This window comes from Neurospora crassa, linkage group I, assembly GCF_000182925.2.
Source record: "Neurospora crassa OR74A linkage group I, whole genome shotgun sequence".
Taxonomy (NCBI): Eukaryota; Fungi; Ascomycota; class Sordariomycetes; order Sordariales; family Sordariaceae; genus Neurospora; species Neurospora crassa.
In genome coordinates, this window is record NC_026501.1 from 9,425,585 (window position 1) to 9,444,300 (window position 18,716).

The 18,716-nt window shown below is 52.1% G+C and overlaps 6 protein-coding genes across 6 annotated transcripts; 2 read left to right on the forward strand and 4 right to left on the reverse strand.

Annotated features, from left to right (window-relative positions):
• Positions 1-361: 361 nt before the first annotated feature.
• Positions 362-3,190, reverse strand: NCU09245 (hypothetical protein). The gene is made up of 3 exons (XM_959587.2): positions 2,720-3,190; positions 2,509-2,647; positions 362-2,443 (listed from the first exon to the last, which is right to left on the reverse strand). The coding sequence occupies exons 1-3, from the start codon at positions 2,757-2,759 to the stop codon at positions 841-843; spliced, it is 1,782 nt and encodes a 593-aa protein (XP_964680.1). The 5' UTR covers positions 2,760-3,190; the 3' UTR covers positions 362-840.
• An 817-nt stretch (positions 3,191-4,007) lies between these two features.
• On the forward strand, positions 4,008-8,912 carry NCU09244 (hypothetical protein). Its single transcript, XM_959586.2, has 5 exons — positions 4,008-4,384; positions 4,443-4,581; positions 4,650-5,506; positions 5,570-5,795; positions 5,858-8,912. The coding sequence occupies exons 1-5, from the start codon at positions 4,324-4,326 to the stop codon at positions 8,457-8,459; spliced, it is 3,885 nt and encodes a 1,294-aa protein (XP_964679.1). The 5' UTR covers positions 4,008-4,323; the 3' UTR covers positions 8,460-8,912.
• A 766-nt stretch (positions 8,913-9,678) lies between these two features.
• NCU09243 (hypothetical protein) lies at positions 9,679-11,615 on the reverse strand. The gene is made up of 3 exons (XM_959585.3): positions 10,565-11,615; positions 10,083-10,498; positions 9,679-10,020 (listed from the first exon to the last, which is right to left on the reverse strand). The coding sequence occupies exons 1-3, from the start codon at positions 11,256-11,258 to the stop codon at positions 9,964-9,966; spliced, it is 1,167 nt and encodes a 388-aa protein (XP_964678.2). The 5' UTR covers positions 11,259-11,615; the 3' UTR covers positions 9,679-9,963.
• A 333-nt stretch (positions 11,616-11,948) lies between these two features.
• Positions 11,949-12,570, reverse strand: NCU09242 (hypothetical protein; the record flags this gene model as incomplete). Its single annotated transcript, XM_959584.3, has 2 exons — positions 12,269-12,570; positions 11,949-12,221 (listed from the first exon to the last, which is right to left on the reverse strand). Exons 1-2 carry the CDS (start codon positions 12,488-12,490, stop codon positions 11,949-11,951), a joined length of 495 nt encoding a protein of 164 aa, XP_964677.3. The 5' UTR covers positions 12,491-12,570.
• Positions 12,571-13,523: 953 nt separating this feature from the next.
• NCU09241 (hypothetical protein) lies at positions 13,524-17,025 on the forward strand. Its single transcript, XM_959583.3, has one exon. It carries the CDS (start codon positions 13,971-13,973, stop codon positions 16,782-16,784), a length of 2,814 nt encoding a protein of 937 aa, XP_964676.1. The 5' UTR covers positions 13,524-13,970; the 3' UTR covers positions 16,785-17,025.
• NCU11402 (DUF786 family protein) lies at positions 16,973-18,430 on the reverse strand. Its single transcript, XM_001727965.2, has 2 exons — positions 17,875-18,430; positions 16,973-17,736 (listed from the first exon to the last, which is right to left on the reverse strand). The coding sequence occupies exons 1-2, from the start codon at positions 17,938-17,940 to the stop codon at positions 17,410-17,412; spliced, it is 393 nt and encodes a 130-aa protein (XP_001728017.2). The 5' UTR covers positions 17,941-18,430; the 3' UTR covers positions 16,973-17,409.
• Positions 18,431-18,716: the final 286 nt, after the last annotated feature.

Below are 18,716 nucleotides of genomic sequence, written 5' to 3' on the forward strand. Positions count from 1 at the left end.
AGGTTGTTATCTCGGGTAACCATCGGCTCAACGTCTGGAGAAGGTCTCCTCAGAACGTCATGCTCCTTCCGTCTGCTACCAGCTCCCAAAGACTCTACCCAAGTTGAGGAGTTTCCAGCCAGAGACTTCTTCAGCGTGGCTCACCTTCCGTGGCGCAAGCCATCGCGGTGATGAAAACCGAGCTGGAGGCACAAAACGAGAAGCGAAGAGCGACGCACAAGAAAGACTTTGATGACCTCAAGTTCGAGTAAGGCAAGCTCCGCGTGAGAAATGGGCAACTCCTCTCCTTCAGTTGCTCTTTCCATAGTATATGGAAGCACGGGCAGAGCAAGTAATCTCCGTCTGGAGCGAAGGGGTAATCCATTACACGAGCTGATTTGGAAAGAAGCGAGGCCGGCCCTGATTCCAATTGGCTGTGCAGACGAGTTGCCGGGACCGAGAGCTCAAGGCAATTTTGGACGGGAAGGAACAGATCGAACATAGCCAACACAGCGTCAGCATGATCCGTCTCAAAGGACGGATTGGGAAGGTCATACCCAAATCTCCACTCCGTTGCTTCCCCGAAGAACTGAACGCGAGGGCAGCCATGGCCAATATCTGCAGAACTTGCTACTTTAGTTGCAAACTGAAGGTCATGCGACAGTCCAGTTTGGCAAGAGTCAAGACATCCAGATGTCGCTCTGCACAGTAGCAACATTTGAACTCCAGCTGAGGTCCAAGGAAAGCAACACAAAGGCTTCAAGTAATATGGCAGCATCACTGGTACACTCCCTGCCTTGAAAAGGCCCACACCACAAGTAAACATGAGCAGTCCAGTCCTCTCCCTTGGGGTTCCTCTTTCTAACTAAAATCATCAACCAAGCCCATCTCCATCTCTACATCCTTGGAGGTCCTTCCTCCTATCGCCAACTTCTCGTCCACCTCCCTGAACCCCGTCTCTTTACACCCCCCCTTGGCCCTACAAGCATCCATCACCGGAATCTCCGCGTAAACTGCCACGGCATTTACATAATCCCTATCCTTCTGCTCATACCCCGCATCCCCGACCTCAGCCCTCAACACCGCCTCCGGCCTTCCCCTCACCCAGTCCTCGTGTTTCCTCATGATCGACATGGCCCGCCCCATCCCCCACTCTCTCTGTCGCTTTCTTTCTTTTAGCTCCTCGAGCGTCTCCATCGCCTGCTGTGTGTTTATATGCTCTGGACCCAACGTTTTCACAAAGATGCCCACCAGCCCCTCAAGAAGATCATGAGCACGGGCGAACTCCCCTAGCAATGTCAGCGCCGTGATGACGTCGCCGAGATGTGAGCAGGTGGTGAGCGCGGTGATCGCGGAGGGGGGGCCGTGGCGTGCGAGACTGCGCTTGTAGCCCTCTTCGGCGACGCGGAGCGAGCAGGATAGGTGCTCGTGGGTAAGCATGTGTTTGAAGATGCGGTGGAGGAGGACGAGGGATTCGGACGAGGAAGGGCCGAGGGCGGAGGCGTATTCGGAGTATTGGGCCCAGAGGGCGGCTTGTTCTGAGAGGTAAGTAGGGTCGTTGGGGTCCATGTCGTTGTTGTTATAGTCAATGAGTTGATTTGAGTTTGTGTTGGCATGGGACACTGACTGTGCTGGGGGAGATTCGACGGTTTCCTCCTCTTCCTGCTTCGGCTTGGGGTTTATTTCATCCAGCGTGAGTTTGTCGACGGTCACGCCTGATGTGGTCCCTTTGATGAGGACATCGGCGATTCGGTCGATTACACCTCTCATGGCACTTGTGCCTAGCCACCGCTCTGTTTCGCTCTTCACCGCGGGAATCTCGTGGGATTTATTAGCTTCGACTTTGTCAGCCATGTCATAGACATTCAGCCGAAAGTACGTGTCTGGCACGTTGGCGAAGCGCCTTTTCATGTCACTATTCGTCTTTTCGGTGTGTCGTTTCTTGCCATCTTTTGTCAGTTCGTCGCGATGATGTATGTCTTTGGTGCCGGCCCCCAGACTCAAAACGCAACCAACTTTCGCTGTGTTCTCCAGGACTTCTGTTGCCTCCTCTAGCACTTCTCTTATCGGGTTCTTGTAGTCTTTGGTCTCGTCGGAAAAATACCGGTCCCCGGAGGACTCGATGCTCGCTGCAGTTGCCCTTGCGGCTTCATAGATGGTGAAGTCCAACTGATTCTGCTCATGACGATAGGCGCGGATGCGGCGCAATGAGCCATCCGACCGTCGCGCAACCACAAAAGACTTTCCGGTAGAGCGTTCGCCCTTTTCGTCTCTCATTTGCGTGCCATCGTTGCGGCCTTTCATGATGTTCTTCATCCCTTTCTCGACCTTTTCCTCTCTGAAGTCGACGGAGAACTCGAGTCTCCTCTTTCGAGTACTGAAGATCTCACTGGCAATGTTCTCATACCCTGTGAGAGCCTCGGTAGTCGTCATACGCAGCCTTCCGAATAGGATTGCAGCGATTCTGGATGCCGGAGTAAGCGTTCCATATGTCTAGGCAAGGTAGTGATGGTGGTCAAAGACACTCACCCTCCAGTGCCAATACCTCCGATCAGATGGAAGTAATCGCATGGTTTCGGCATCTCCGCAAGGCCCTGTTTCTCTTGGATCCTTTTCATGATCCTATCAAGCATCATGACTTCTGATAAGGCACGAACGCCCCCGCCGTCTGTATAGTGCCATGGAAGGCCAGGTTAGCCAGGTAGTCACTTTACGGAAGAGCAGGCCATGAGCTTCGTACCCAGCGAGAGAATGTTGACGATCTCATCGTCAGAAGACATTGTATTGGGGCTTTAGCTTGAGAATATACAGACGGACGTTATGATTCAAGGAAGTGGAAGTTCATAAATATCGATGACATGTACGAGGCGGTTTCGTGGCGGGAGTGCTTTGGTTTTGGGATACCATGGACACTTATCTATGAGTTCAAGGCGAAGGACTAAAGATAGAAGGCAACCTATCCGAGGCTATGTCCACAATAGGTGAAATACATGTATGCAGCCATGTCTAGTCCCAGCACACGGGAGGAGGGAAGGGACGGCGAGGAAGGCCATCAGGCCGGTTTCCTCCATCGTAGGGTGGTTCTGTGGTTAGCCGCAAGCCAAGAGCTTAGCTTTATTACTATTCTCTAACTGACTGTTCAGGTCCATGATTTTTGTGGGAGCGCGGTGTACCCCCTTTGGAGCTTGAGAGATGTTCGAGTGGACGACTGGTGATGGTGGAAAAAAAATTAAGATGGTGCATGGGATTCGATGCAGGTTGGCGCTTTCCATCACAGCGGACTTTCAGTGGTGTTACAGGGGCTTACAGTAGACACAGTAACAGACACTGTGACCTGAGCTTCTTTCTTTCTTGAAACGACAGCGGCTCGTCCCGCTGAAGATTAGGTACATAGCGGCCGGGATGAGAGAGCGCCCTCCGCTCCGACCTTCAACTTCCACTTCTTCGCCACGGACATCGGGCCACTTCCCGTCTCCATTGGATGCCCGGCACTGGCTGGACATCATCATCACGAACAAAAACACTATCTACAGCCCCAATCTGCGCACAACTCCAGAGCGGATAGAACCTAACCTAGATGTCGATGACAGGTGCCTTATTTCGAAGATATTTGTCTTCGAGAGTATCCTCTCCCGAACTTCCATCCTCGACCTGAGCAGTGTCGATAGCCCGCTCGCCCATCTGCACTGTACCAACCGCGGTACCATGGGGCGCCCCCCCCTCCCCTCCCCTCCCTACCAGTACCGCCCCTCCTGTAATGTAACGCTGCGGCTATGCCCAGTGGCTTTGGACGCCTTTAAGCGCTGGCGGTTTCGATTCGTTCGACGATAGAGCCACCGTGAGACTCCAGGGGGCGGGTTACAACATGGATTGATTGATTGATCTGCATGTACCTTGGAGGAGGAGGAGTCAGGCTGAACGCGCAACGGATACAGGGGTAGGGGGACTGGGGAGGGGGAGGAGGGAAGGGAAGTAAGGGTTGGGTGGTCGGGTGGACAAATGTGGGCGGCCGTTGTTCGAGTCCAACCTTGGGAACAACAGGAGGAAGAACGAGAAGCAATGCAACTGTGACGGTGACGGTGACGGTGGGATTGGTTATATGAAGATGGTGGCGGCGCTTTTTCCCATTCCTCGGGCCTCAATCGTCACGATGGACTGGACATTGACATGACTTGATGGTTGGTTGATATCGTTGCTGTTCACGACTTTTCTACTGATTGTTTACTTTTTGTGATACCCTTTTGCGTTGGTTTTCTTTTCTTTTTGTTTTTTCTTTTTTTTTTTTTCTTTTGGGGATACTGCTCGTTTTTGCTGGAAGAAGAGGTGGAGGGAAAAAGAGGCAAGATGGTTCATCAAGGGAAACGGCACCAGAGAATCGATGGCCCGGTCAACTTGCTCTCCCTAGGTACGTCTCAGCCTGTGTTTCTCTCACAACCAAGCTAACGACGGTCGGTACCAACTAGACGGTGGAGGAGTTCGTGGGTTGTCGGAGGTGGTGATGCTTCACAGAATCATGAAGAGGGTGCAGGAAATTGAGGGGTTCAAGGAGTTGCCAAAGCCATGCGAGTACTTCCACATTATGGGCGGAACCAGCACTGGAGGGTACGTTCTTCCTATCTCTCTGGTTTGACGGGGCATTTCCCTGAGACTGACCTGTCTCTTTCCCACAGACTGGTCGCCATTCTGCTTGGCAGGCTACGCATGACCACTGAAGAAGCTCTGGCAAAGTACTACGACTTGGGCAAAGTCATTTTCCACAGGCACAACAAAAAGAGGCTCGAGATCAGCGCAAAGTACGGAGCAGAGGCACTCGAAACAGTAGTGAAAAAGCTCGTCCAAGAGCGAAGAACTAGCGAGCTCATGTACGACCCGAGTGACGAGCCAACCACTTGCAAGGCGTTTGTTTGCGCCGTGACTTCCGCAAAGATTGGTCCTCCACGACGGTTCCGCAGTTACTCTTCCAAAGACCGGAAATACAGCAACTGCAAGATTTGGGAAGCAGCCCGAGCGACCTCGGCAGCGCCGACATTCTTTGCCCCGATGACCATCAGCCACAACAACGTACCGGAAGAATTCCTTGATGGCGCGCTGGGGTATAACAATCCCATCACCGAAGTCTTGAACGAGGCGGGCACATCTTTGGATCCGACCCTCAAGCTGGGATGTATCCTGAGCCTTGGGTGCGGCACCAAGGCGGACAAGACCCTCAGGAGGTCTGGTCGGTGGTTCGGCCAGGGTCTTTCTTGGGGCTGGCGAATGGGTAAAGTGATGAAGGACAGTTTGACGGACCCTGATCCCAAGCACATCGATGTTGCTAGATTCCTCGATGGGTGGAACGAGACATACTTTCGCTTCAGTGTTCCTGGCGCGGCCGATGCGGTCAAACTACCTGAGTACAAGAAGATGAAGATGTTGGAGAAGATGACGGAAAAGTATATGGATATTCCTGAAGTTGCAGCGCACATCGAAAAGGTTGCGAGGATACTTGCTGAAAGGAAATCAGAAGGAGCGTGGATTGGCTTGGTCTGTAAGTTCACTGTTTATTACTAGTAACTGTTGCCGTTTATATTCAGAGACTTATGTTGGACAGGTCAGTTGGAAAAGAGTGCGGTGGCCATGTCGCTACAAGCTCGTCCAATGGGATTGTCTAGCAACTTCTTCACTGGAAGGACTGACATTCTCAGGAATATGGCGAAAGTGTTGCTATCAGACCCAGATGGGCGCAACCAGCGGCGCCGGGAATATCTTCTCTGGGGCATGGGTGGTATCGGAAAGACGCAAATCGCCTTGAGGTTTGCCGAGATTCACAGAGACAGGTAACATGCTTCTTTGAACATTGCCACCCTTCTGGGCTTTCACTGACATTGAAGTACCTTAGGTTTGAACACGTCTTCTGGCTTGATGCCACCAACAAAAACACAGTACAGCAAAGCTACCACAATATCGCACTAAAACTTGGGATACAAACAGACAAGATCGAAGAATCTCAGGCGGTGGTCCTGAACTGGATGAATGCCTCCAATGGCAGATGGCTCCTCATCTTCGATAATTACGCTCACAAGGGCGACGAGTACGGTCAGTACAACGACATTGTTCCTAGAAGAGGGAATCTGCTGTATTCTAGCAGAACCAACACACTCCTTCAAAGGCTAGGCCCAGAGGCTGTCTCGGAAGTCCGCGAGATGGACGATGATGAAGCCACTACCTTCTTCATCAAAACTCTTCACCGCACGATCGTGGATCCGGAAGAGCGGCAGCAGTGTACGGCTCTAGTAAAGGAGTTGGGTTGTCTGCCATTAGCCATTGACCAAGCCGGTGCCAACATCCACATGACAGAGCGCAACATTGAAGACTACCTTATGGAGTTTCGAAAGAGGCGGGACAAATTGCTGAGGGAGAGGCAGGAGTCAACGACAGGCACAGACATGGAAGGTGATCCGGCTGTATATGTCACCTTTGACTTGTCGTATCTCGCCCTTCGCAGGCAATCCCGAAGGATCAACGAAGATCAACACGCACGCGACTACGAGACAGCCATGAAAATTCTCAACATCATTTGTTTCTATCACTACGATAACATACCCGAAGAAATGTTCATGAGAGCGGCCAACTGGCGAGGCGAGCAGCTCGAGGAGGAGGGACAGCAAGAAATTCCCATCGATCAGCAACTTGGGGGAGACACCGACCGTAACGCCAATATCATCATTGAGCTCGACGAGGACCGAAAGTGGGATCCGGCCTGGTTCCGCCGCGGGGCAAACATCCTCAAACAGTTTTCTCTCGTGAGGATAGACCGACATCGGTCGCTTTCCATGCACGTGCTAGTTCACTCCTGGGCCAGAGACAGACTGGACACCTCAGCCAAAGACCAATATGGTTTCACCGAGAAGGAGTCGTACGCGCTCTCCGCTCGATGCATCCTTTTTGAATCTATACCCGAATTATCTCGCCCGGAAGAGTTCAGCTACCGGACAAAAGTGGTACCGCACGGCCTCGCTCTAAACGAACACGCACCTCCGACAGCTATCGGCGATTTGTACCGTGAAGCTTATTACGACAAGGTCTGGGCCCTCGCCAATGAAAGTGTTGGCAACTGGGAAGAAGCAGAAAAGTTTTTGATCTCCTCTATCCAGCGATACAAGCAGAACAGCTGGCTAGACGAAGGACGCGCCATCGAAGCCATTGACCGACTAGGCGACTTCTACGTTAAGCGTCAAGACTGGCACAAGGCCCACATGACGCTCCTTGAGGCCTACGAGCGAAACAGATACATTTGCCTCAAACGGGACAGGGTCTCGTATGTCCGGGAAAATGGTAAGGTTGTCGAGACGGATTCCGAAAAATACGTTACACCCAGAGAAGCGGGAGAATACTGCAGGCGTGTGATTACCTCCCTCCGCCGCCTAGCCGATCTCTTTATGGAAGCTGGATATCCCGAAGGTCGGCTCGAAGCCCTCGAAAGAGCCGACGAGATGATCTGGGAAAGCGGCATCAAGTCTGACAATGAATACCTCCAGCCCTGTGGCGACCAAATCATCGAAACAGAGTACTGGATAGAGAGGGGCCAAAACCCCAAGGCCGTCGCCGACCTGACCTGGGAAGAACAAGATGAAATATACAAGGCAATTGAGAAGATGAAGGCAGATTATCGCAAGAAACACAAGCTCGTCGACGAAAAAATGGACATTCACAAACAGGACGCCTATCGTAAGGAGATCCTCTCTTCCACGACGCTCTCCTTCCACGAGAAGACGGACCTCTTGTGGGCCCACTATGACGAAATCAAAGACATCTATGGCGAAGACGACATCACGACCCTAATGGCCTCGGAATCTTTGGCCAAACTTGGTCTCCAGTTCCAGGAATCCTCCTCCTCTTCATCATCCCATGCCAACAAACCGCCGCAACAACTACCGTCACCACCACCTCGCCTCCCCTGTCCCCTCCTCGTTCACCGCAACGCGCTCGCCCTCGCATCCAAAAAGTACGGCCAAACCCACTCCCACACCCTCGTCTCCCTCGAGCGCCACGGCCTCACCCTCTTCAAACTGAACCGTCTCCGCGAAGCCTTGAAGCTCTCCATTGTCTTCAAGGACCTCATCACCGCCAACCACAGCGCCAACCACGACTACTCCGTCATCGCCGCGCATCGCGTCAAGACGATTCTGCAAGTGGGCGATCCGCGGTTTAGTGACCACCGAATCAAGGGCGTGGGCGGCTGTTTTGCGGGGTGCACGGCGCAAAGCCATCGAGAGACGGCTGCGAAGCTGGGGGTGAGGAGGGATTGGGTGAATGCACAGGGGGAAGTGGTGGATGTGGTGGGGGACTTGGAGAGGGGGTACATGGAGATGATGGAGGAGACGAGGCAGAATCGGGAGGATCTGGACCTGGCGGAGGGGGTGTGGGCAAAGAAGGAGGAGGAAGGGAGGAGAGGGGTGCCGATGGGAGAGGAGGAGGTGGTGATGATGATGCAAGTTTGAATTGATTCTTCAAAATCCGGTTTGTATCTTTCGTTGGAGAGGATGGGTGGGCTAATACTTGGAGTTTCTGATTTGTAGGAAGATGTTTCTTATTGTGGCGTTGGTGATGAGGAGATGGAGGGAGAGGGTTTGGGGAAGAGGGAGGTGAATTTATTACTGTACCGGGTGGTGCTTTCGCCGGAGATGGTCTTAAAGGCTAGGTACTTTCGAGACTGCGATTCTGTTTACTGTAATATGGTCCCCTTTTGTACAATCTAGTACTGGTTTTTCGGTACCCCTAGTGGACTGGATGATATCTATTCAAATTGGTATAGTGCTCGTCTGGTATCTCCTAATTTTCCAGTCCAATACCTACTAGAAATACACACACGAGTATGTAACAATTTCATCCAGATCTTTGTTGGATGGAAATCATGTCCCAGCCAGCCGGGTTCGTGTTGTGAACACTTTGGATTTTAAATTTGACAATTTTGTATTTGAACATGATGAAAATTTGAAACATAGCGCTGATAGCAGTAGGTACCTATTTACCTCTAGGTACTTACCTAAAGGTAGCAGCAGCTGGGTGTAAAGGTTGATAAGAAGAAAAATCAAAAAAAAAAAAAAAAAAGAAAACAAAAAAGAAATCCAGAGCCGTGTATCATGTCAAGTGTGATTGAGTACCTACCTCCCCTACCTACTTACATACCTACTACCTACTTACACACCTAATAGACTAGGCCTGTATTGAGACAGATAGAGTAAACAAGACAAGGCAGACAACACGAGGCAAGCTAGGTGTTATCTAGTGTTGAAGAGAGTGAATATGTGTGTTAGCAGTATGACTGTTTGGCTTTGTTGATTTGAACTTGGTTAGAAGGTGGAGACAAGTAAGTTGAGAGAAGGTAGACTTTGTAGGTACGGAGCATCTGATGGTGACCAAAAGGTCGTTGAGGAGGAGAGGAAAGAAAGGGGTGATGATGTTAGTGATGAACTAGGCCCAGGTACAAGTAAAACGATAATCTAGAAGAGCGGAGCGAACACTTTTGGTATGCGTGAAGACAGGACATCATCGTTGTATTGAAGAAAAGAGGACGCAGAGAATTTGGAGAGGGGCGAGGATGGTACCATTCAATATTCACAAATGTACTTACTTTTCGATATACCTCAGGCTGAACACTAACTTGTGAAAAAGAATAGCACATGATAGGAGTCAAAAGTGAGAGACACATCACCATATACGGACACCAAAAGTACATGACTAGTTGATTACCATAGTAGATATTTACTGAATCATTGTAACCGCGTGCGTTCTAACATGTTTCCCGAACCCATCATTTGAGGAGGAACCCTACACCGGACTCACCGCAGAAATGTTCTTGTTTGATAAAACATTTCCTAAACCCACAATGTCGACATAAACATTGAAGAAAGCGTGGACCACATGTTCGCAGCAAAACCTAAGACCAACAAACTCCGGCCATTCCAAACCACCCAACCGTACCAACCTGCCAAACCATCTTGATTAGAATCTTTCGAGCGCCATCTTGTTCCTGCGAACCTCGATGTTGAGTCTATCGGTCTGTTGCAACTGTTAGTGTTGTGCTCTTCCCAGCATCCCTTCCCAGAACTCAAAACACTTACGTTCTCAGTCATGGTCTCAATATACCTATTACTGAGATCCAGACCCGCGCCAATATCCAGGGCACCCTCCTTGAGCTCGTCCGCAACTTGCTCCATCAGCGCAATCTTGGTGTTGATGGCGTTCTCGTTGTGGTCCATCTCCTCATCATCCTCCAGCGCGTACTTCTTCTTGTTGTCAGCGCCGCCGCCAAGACCCAGCTTCTTAGGCTTCATGTTGGCCATCTGCGCCTGTGAACGGTTCTTGTAGAGCTCGCGCGCGTTCTGCTCGCGGATTTCCTTCTCCTCAAGTTCGGCTTGAAGACGGTCCCTATCCATCCTGTCAAGCGTCTTCTTGCTGTGGCCGACAGGGAGGAACATGGAGCGATTAACTCTTTCAAGTTCCTTGACCCTTTCCTTGGCCTGACGGGCTTGGGCGGCTGTAGCAGGGTGTTAGCGTCAGGTCATTCACTACTTTGTACTTGGTATACATGGCAAAAACTAACTTCCGTGATCAATGTTTCCTTTGGCATACAGCAGCCTCTCGTTCTGCTCCCTCAGCTGTTGTCGTGCATTGCGCATGTTCGCCAGAGCAGCATAACTCGTCTCCATGGTCCGATCCAAAGTGTTGATGGTGGCATTTTGCTCGTTCACAATCTCGTTTCGGACATCGGTGAACTCCACATCCTCCTTCTGCTCCTCCGTGAGCTCCTCCTGTGGCACACCATACTTGTTGCCATAAAGTTCCTGGGGAGACGGCTCATATCCATCAGGAGGAATCTGTCCGGGCTGCTTGTTGTCGCCATATGTAACCGGGTACTGCTGCTTGTTGGAAGACGGTTGAGCAGAAACGCCCGAGTTGTAGTTGGAGCTGGTTGAGGGCGCATAAGGGTTCTGGTGGCTGCTGGAAGGGGTGTCGTATCGGTTATCACCATATTTATCCGTGGTGCCGAATCTCTCGTTCGTGTATCTGCCCGCAGCAGGCGGCTGCTGAACCGGACCCCCGGCGGAGTAAGGAGGAGGAGCTTGTTGGTTCTGGTACGGGGATGGACCACTGCTAGCGGTGCTGGATAGAGTAGATTGAGACTGAGCAGGGCTCGCGTGCTGGTTGGCATACGGATCGGCCGATGGTTGCTGGGCATAGGGGTTCTCGGCGGCAGCGGCCTCCTTGTTCTTCTTTCGTCCGAATGACCAGCCCATTTTGGGAAGCTGTGATGATTACAATACTCAGTACACTTGAAGTTATTGGAACAATGGGTATGTCAAAGAGATGGAAACTGATGTGTTGTGATTGACAGGATGCGGTGGAACTGGAACGAGAGGAAGGAGAAAAGGAGTAAAATGGATGGAGGGTTTGTTTTTTTAGGGAGAATAATCCATGAGTATGAGGGAAACAGGGGGATACAAGTAGTTCCCGCTTGGAGAACACTTCCGAATGTCTTGACTGGTGTCTGGAGAGCGTTCCAGGTTTCTGTGCTTCCTCGGACGGCCGATGGAGTGCTGTAAATGATTGGGGAAGGCCCGTAATACAAGCGTTGTAACCATGTTGGCAAGGAGGTCCCATGCTCATGTGTAGGTAGACAAGTTGCAGGAAGCAGCAGCAGCAGCAGGCCAGCAGCAGCAGGGGGCGATCTGGAGATGCCTGCATTGGCCACCGAGTGGGAAGGGAAAGCGTGGACGGATCTTGCGGGTCTTCGTTGTGTGTTTGGCCTGTAAGCAGCCATTTTCAGGTGTTTCTGTTACGCCCATGGCAGCGTGGAACATGTTGACCACTAACACCGACGGATGGCCTGCTTCCGCTGTGTCCGCGTCTCGCCCAGGCTGAGATTTCGCCCATTTTGGTTCCTTCTTTGCGAGACTGTCCGTGGGCTGCTTGGTGTTGAGGCTGTGTTAACCATTCCTGGCTCTCTTGGCGGTGGACGTGCCGGCATTCATCGTCACCCCCATGTCCAGACCAGTCCAGAGGTGTTGTCTGATGTTTCCTCCAAGGGTCCAGTCGAATGGGAGTCGAAACGTGGATGGTGTCCATGGGGCCTCCTTTTCCGCTGGTTCCTGGCTCCTGAGTGGTGGAGGGCACGCTGAAATGCACAGGAAAGGGCAGTGGAGATGGGTGATCCAGGGGAAAGCGGGCTTGTACATGTCGCAGGCTAGGGCTGGACTGTGCTAGTGCTGGGGATTTGGATGGGTGGTGTTCCATCATAAATGCTTACCTTCATCCCACACGCCAAAGACCGCCATCGCCATCTTGATGGCTTCTTGGTCTTCGCCTCCTCTGCTGTGTGCTTTTGAACCTCGGGATCGGGGTCGACATCATTGCTGGCCCATGTGTTCGTTCTCCATGTTGTGGTCGTCGCCCAGGTGCTGTATCTCCGGGTGGGCTTCTCCCAGATATTGGCCTCTCGCCAAGTGGGGTTCCTATCTTTGCGACCCATTTTGGCGATATCGAACTGTTAGTGGTGGCTGCTGCAGTTCGGTGATGGATGGCTGAGATGAGGCCGTGGGAGGTCGACGGGCATCATCGAAATAGAGTTGCCGGGTGGTGTACTTTTAGCAAGAAATGCTCCCGGTCGGTATTGCCTTTCGCCTCCGCCCCCGCTTCACTTGATCAATGAAGTGAATTCGTGCTGAGTTTGGTTTTGGAAATCCGAACAAAGAGACGGCATCGAAGCCTGCCGAGCTTGCCTGGAGTGCAAAATCCAGAGGGTTTGCGGCAGCTGCTGTTAAGGAATAACCAGCTGCTCGGCATTTGACTGCGGAGACATGACGGTTGGGTGGTAGTTGCGCAAGTACCGGATAACTGCCATGGCAGTGGCCTTAATTGCCGTGGTGTTAGTGCTCTGTTTGGAAGGAGCGGGCAGGAGCCAAGACGGCGATGGTGAGAGAGGAGCTGAGAATTACCTTACATTACAACATGGAACATCCGTTCAGTAGAGGTATTAGGGCGGGACTTCGTTGCCCGGCACTCTGCACAATAAAGCATCGATCTTGACACCAAGCCTAGTTCAAAAAGCTGATACAAATTCAAGAGGTGTCTCGACTCTCCCGGTTTCTGCTTCAATTGTGGTTCGGTGTTGTTTGCAGCCCCACCGTGTGCCAATGTATTGAACCCGTATTCAACTGTACAAACAATACGAGATACTGACAATGGCTTGAGAATAAGAAGGCAACTGCTTGCGTCTTCCTGGAGTCAGATACTTGCAATGTGATCAGATTGCTACTTGGGACCGAAAGTCATCAAATGACGCTATCTTTCATCCCTTTACCCTCTACAATGGGAAAAACTGGTTTGACTGACAGCCCTGGGGACAGTATTCTAAACTTACAGATACTTGACATTATTCCGAATAATGCACAGACCGCCATAAGCATTTAGCGCTGGACGAAAGAGGAAGGCAACATTGATGCGTCACTCACCGACCAAACACCTTTCACCTTTTTATTTCCTTCTTTAACCTCACTTTTAACTTGGGGAAACCCCCTCCTGCATTCACCAAATTGAATCTCAAAGAAAAGTCAACAACGGCACCCGTCATCACAATGTTCTCTAGCCTCAATTAAGCAGACCAGTGGTCTTGCCACAAGCACCTAGTTAGGACCCTCTTCACGGACCTCACCTAACCACCCACTATTCTCTTCGTTACCAGCATCACCAGACACCGAGCAACTTGCTCTACAGCATCCAAAATGATTACCCGAATATACACACTATCCTCCTATAACACATCCCTTCATCGTGCAATACTAAATCATTACCCCCGATATTACTACCACTACAAGACTCGCTGATATTTGTTATTGCTTGTTAAACCGTCTTGCTCAACATCACACATTGACCAGTGTTTGTGATTCAAACTCCAAAGGTGTTACCACCCCCCAATCAATCAAACCACCAGCGAACAATTCCAAATCAACATGTCCGTCTTCACTTTCGATCCCAACCCCCCGCGAGTCTCCTCTCCCTGGCTCAAATCCTCCGAAGGGCCCAGCCGGCGCTCCACTCCGGAGGCCCGTTCCTCAACCCCTACTACTCTCGGCGTCATCCAAACCGGTCTGCTCTCCGACTACAATGGCATCACCCGTCTAGAAGCCGAGCCCCAAGAGGGTCCAACCGAATACAAGCTCCACCTTCTCCTCCGCCCTCGTCGCAAGTACGAACACAGCAGCACCTCAACAGCCAAGATCTGCGGCTCAACCCAAAGCAAACCACTGCCTTATGATCCTACGTCCAAGTCACTACGCGGAACTCCCGTTTCTGTCGGGGGTGGCCCGGGCGTGACCACAACAAGACAGGACCGTTTCGAGCACTTGACTACCCAGTTGCTCTGGAGACTCCAGCAATCTTGTCCTTACCATGCCAGCTCCGCGGCTGTTGATCTGGTGATTCCGAAACTGCCGGCCCCGGATGAGCTGGAGCGCGATGGGAAGGTGAAGCTGGGCAAGCTGTTACCGGGTCTGGAGGCATCGAGAGGTGCGCTGTATGAGATTGGGGTGGCAGATGACGGCACACTTGTCGGGCTGACGAGAGATGAGCTGGATGAAAGTTTGGCAAACCTAAGGGTCATGGCGGCGAGCTTGGGGTGCAACATGAATGTGCTGAGAATGGTGATTGTGGGCGAGTGCGAATGGATCGAGTCTTCGGATGAGCCTGGGGATTCGTTATTCGGAGAACCTCGGGAGTTTCGACGCAAAGATAAGCTATGGGTGGCTGAAGCTCTCATTATGCCAGATTTGACTACTCAAGCTAACGGCGCTGTGTCTTCAACTTTGCCCACCATGAAACAGGGTCCGTTGACCGCGAACCAGTTGCGCGTTACGCTTACGGGGCCAACTACGTCTGGGAAATCTACGCTTCTGGGCATTTTGTCTCAGGGCTCACTGGATAATGGCCGTGGAAAAAGCCGGCTCATTTTGCTGAAGCACCCTCATGAAGTAGCTTCGGGCGTCACTTCTTCCGTGGCTCAAGCACTGGTCGGGTACCACGAAGACGAAATCATCAACGATGCTCACAGCGGAGTTGAATCTTGGATCGACGTTCACGATTTCACTAGGGACGGTCGATTAGTCTACCTGGTCGACTCGGCCGGAGCTCCAAGATATCGTAGGACTATCCTACGCGGTACCGTCGGTTGGGCACCGCATTGGACACTGCTTTGCATAGCAGCCGATGGCAGCGATGCTTCTCCTTCCGTTGACGCCCCGGCTCCGGGAACCACTCCAACAGGTAGCAGCAATAGCATCGACCTAGCCTCCGCCCACCTCGAGCTCTGCTTGAGACTCAAACTGCCCCTTGCGATAATCATCACCAAGCTCGATCTCGCATCCAAGCCGTCCATTGTGTCGACACTCAACAAAGTTCTCACTGGCATCAAGCGAGCCGGCAGAGCTCCAGTTATTCTCAAACCCGACGCTACCAACCCTTCCGATCTTACCCATGTCTCGCCAACCGAGGAGGCAGCCGTCGCTAAGGTTGTCGACCAACTTGCTTCCAAGGGTGACTTCCTATCAGTCGTCCCGATAGTCCTCACCTCCGCCGTCGATGGACGTGGTATAGGCATGCTGCACGCCTTACTTCAGGGCTTGCCTTTGCCTCCCACCCCAACCGCCCACGACTTCACCGGCCCAGCTCTGAACCCCGAGCAGCCTGCTTCACTCTTCCACATCGAAGACCAGTACAATCTCGCTGCATCCTCATCGCTAGCAACAGGCGACTCAGACGAGGAAACAGACCTCGGCACCGTGGTAGCAGGCTATCTCCGCTTCGGCAGCCTGTCGATAGGAGACACGGTAGTCGTCGGGCCCTTCCCTTCATCTTCCTCGTCTGACGACACCAGCGACACGCCCAGCCCAGCTACTTCTTCGCTAGGCGCAGTAGGATCCATGGCAACCGACAACCACCTCCGCCCTATCCTATCTGATATTGAAGCGAACCCGTCATCAGCTGAACTCAACCGCCTTAACTCGTCGGCCAAGTCCAATCCGTCGGCGTCTGCTTCCTCGGCGAAAGGCGAATGGCACACCGCCAAGGTTGTGTCTATCCGCAATCTTCAACTTCCCGTGCAAACACTGGCGGCCGGGCAGGTGGGGTCAATAGGGATGGTGTTTGATCCCCGTGACCCGAACACTGCAGAGACAAGCAATGGAAACGGCAATGGGAATGGCACAGGGAGCAAGAGGGCAGCGAGGATAAGAAAGGGGATGGTCCTTGCTGTTCCTGGGAAACACATGTCGTCTACCACCTTGCAGGCTGCCAGTGGGGTCACGGCGGTGTTTGAGGACGATAATCACGGTTCCTCCTATGGTGATGGCAATATGGAGGACGAGGGTGTGGCTGGGGCGCTGACGGTGGGAAGTCTGGTGAATGTTTACGTGGCCAGCGTTAGGGCGTCTGCAAGGGTGGTGAGGGTCACTCGTCTCACTCCCAGTGCCTCTCTTTCTCCCGAGTTTACGGGTCAGGATGATGGGAGTGGCGGGGACGTGTTTACCTTTGGAGAGGGCGAAGATGCCTATGAAGACCCTTTGCACGCCGGCAATGCTGATGGCGGTGGCTTAGACCTGGTTGGTGAGGAGACGAGAAAGAAGGGATGCGAAGTCCAGCTGGAACTCCTCTCCAACCGCGAGTGGATCGAACTGGGCTCGAGGATCTTGATATTGGGTGATAATGGGAGTCGGGATCGGTCGTCGCGGTTGGAGGGGTATGTAGGGAGGGTTGTTGAGATTGTTGAGTGATCTATCTTGTTTTCCTATGGTTTGTGTCTGAACATGAGTAAGTGTGGTAGCGAGTCCTTTTTGTTCTTTCGTCTCTTTGGATACTACGAGTTGTTTGTTCTTGCTATGGTCATAGCGTAACTCTGTTTATTGTTCATAGTGTTGTCGACATTGTCGAAGGCAGTTGTTGGTTAGATGATATCTGGGTAGCATAGTGTTCTTGTTAGCATTGCTGAATTGTGCTTTGTCTCATAACCAACGGCTCTATTGGGTTTCATCGCGGCTGGGTAATGTACGATGTACCAATGTCGTGATGTTTCGTAGCAATACGTGCTTCCAGTTCCATAATCAGGTCTCAACGCCGAACCCGTGTTTTCTATTCAAAGCATCACATTCGTAATTCCTCTGCCTATCGTGCTTCCGCATTTCACGTCGTCAAAACACACACAGCAGTTTCCCATGTCGTCCTCAAACAAAAGCCGTCTTTCATTCCTCCTCTTTTCCCCCACCTCTCTGGTCTTTCCACACATGACGATATCCCACTTCCCACTCTACCCTCCTCTACCCTCCTCTTCTTCCCCCTCTTTCCCCCTTTCTTTCCACCCCATCCCCTCCCTCTTCCCCTCCTCCACCTAGCCCGTGACAACTAAGCCCTAACCAACCCATAAAACAAGGTCCAAGTCAACACGAACCCCGCAAACCCATTCATGATACCCCCCGCCCAAAACTCGAACCCACTCCGGAAATACTTCTTGACGCCGCCGACCCCGCTCCCAAGGCCGTTGCCCGTGCCTTTATTGTCTTTGTACCCCTTTGGTGACGACAAAGGGGCGACGCGGACGAGGTAGATGAGAAAAGAGGTGAGTAACGAAAAAAAGATGTAGAAGAGGAAGCCGGAGTAGGATTCGAGACCGAGGATGCCGGCGGAGATGCCGAAGAGGGAGGCGGAGAGGGATTGGAGGTTTTGGAGGGCCTGGATATCAAGTTAGTCTTGGTGGGTGGGGGACTGTGGTTAAAGATGTGGGAGGGGGGGAAATAGAGGGAAGGGGAGGGGAGGGGAGGGGAGGGGAGAATGGAGGGAAAAGGAAGGGAGGGGAATAAATAAACGAACCTTGGAGTTGTGCATCACGCTCTCCTGCACAATGGGGGAGATTTGGAAGTCGCGTTCGGATAGCATGTTGGCTTTTGACTGAGTATCTTGTTGTCGTGAAGATGATTTGATTCAACGGATGGTGATGTATCGTGTCGGTACTATCTGGCGCCAGGCCTACTATGCGACAGGAAGACGGGAGCTTGGGTGGTGTTGATTTCTTGGCGGGGGTGTTTGATGTGCAACCAGCTAATTTACCCCGGATCTTCGTCTTGCTTTTCGTCGCCTTTTGTTTCGTTTCGCTTGTTTCGTTGTGTCTCGTATCAAGTATCGGCGAATTCGTTTCACGTCGTGGGGTCGTTAAGATGGTGATAGTACTTGTACACTCCCGTGGTCTGGCTGGATGGTGTTTGTTGTTGGTCAATTGATGACCCAGCTCCCGTCGCCCCAGACGGGATGGCCAACGTCAGGAAACGGAGCTGGCCTGGAGCTTCAGTGTAACAAACAATGCCTGAAAATGCCTGCCCCGACAGCCATGCACAGCAGAACTGATCCCGGCAGGCAACGGCGCACGTGGCAGGGCTTCAGCTCAGCTGCTAAGAACCTTTACGGCTCTCCGGCTCCATTGCCGGCTTCCGGTGGAACGAAGAACGAAGCCTTGGGCCGTCGATCCGTTGTACTGTAATCTTATCGTATCTTACCGTTTTGTCAGCACATTCCTGACCTCTCGGCGTCGGCGACGGTGACGCGGCGATACTGGCATGTGTCGAGGTACAGTAATTTCCAGGGTTCAAGGTACACTAGCGTAACAACTGAACGGACGGTCCAGCCTCCTGAAGAAAAGGTGTCATTCAACTGAAATG

Coding starts and splice junctions, on each gene's coding strand:
- NCU09243 (XM_959585.3), bottom strand. CDS start 11,258: ATGGGCTGGTCATTCGGACGAAAGAAGAACAAGGAGGCCGCTGCCGCC. Junction 10,499..10,564: donor AGGAAACATTGATCACGGAA/GTTAGTTTTTGC, acceptor ACCCTGCTACAG/CCGCCCAAGCCCGTCAGGCC. Junction 10,021..10,082: donor TTGAGACCATGACTGAGAAC/GTAAGTGTTTTG, acceptor CAGTTGCAACAG/ACCGATAGACTCAACATCGA.
- NCU09241 (XM_959583.3), top strand. CDS start 13,971: ATGTCCGTCTTCACTTTCGATCCCAACCCCCCGCGAGTCTCCTCTCCC.
- NCU09244 (XM_959586.2), top strand. CDS start 4,324: ATGGTTCATCAAGGGAAACGGCACCAGAGAATCGATGGCCCGGTCAAC. Junction 5,507..5,569: donor AGCGTGGATTGGCTTGGTCT/GTAAGTTCACTG, acceptor TATGTTGGACAG/GTCAGTTGGAAAAGAGTGCG. Junction 5,796..5,857: donor GCCGAGATTCACAGAGACAG/GTAACATGCTTC, acceptor GAAGTACCTTAG/GTTTGAACACGTCTTCTGGC.
- NCU09245 (XM_959587.2), bottom strand. CDS start 2,759: ATGTCTTCTGACGATGAGATCGTCAACATTCTCTCGCTGG. Junction 2,648..2,719: donor CGTCAACATTCTCTCGCTGG/GTACGAAGCTCA, acceptor GGCACTATACAG/ACGGCGGGGGCGTTCGTGCC. Junction 2,444..2,508: donor GGAGGTATTGGCACTGGAGG/GTGAGTGTCTTT, acceptor TCCGGCATCCAG/AATCGCTGCAATCCTATTCG.
- NCU11402 (XM_001727965.2), bottom strand. CDS start 17,940: ATGCTATCCGAACGCGACTTCCAAATCTCCCCCATTGTGCAGGAGAGC. Junction 17,737..17,874: donor GCGTGATGCACAACTCCAAG/GTTCGTTTATTT, acceptor CTTGATATCCAG/GCCCTCCAAAACCTCCAATC.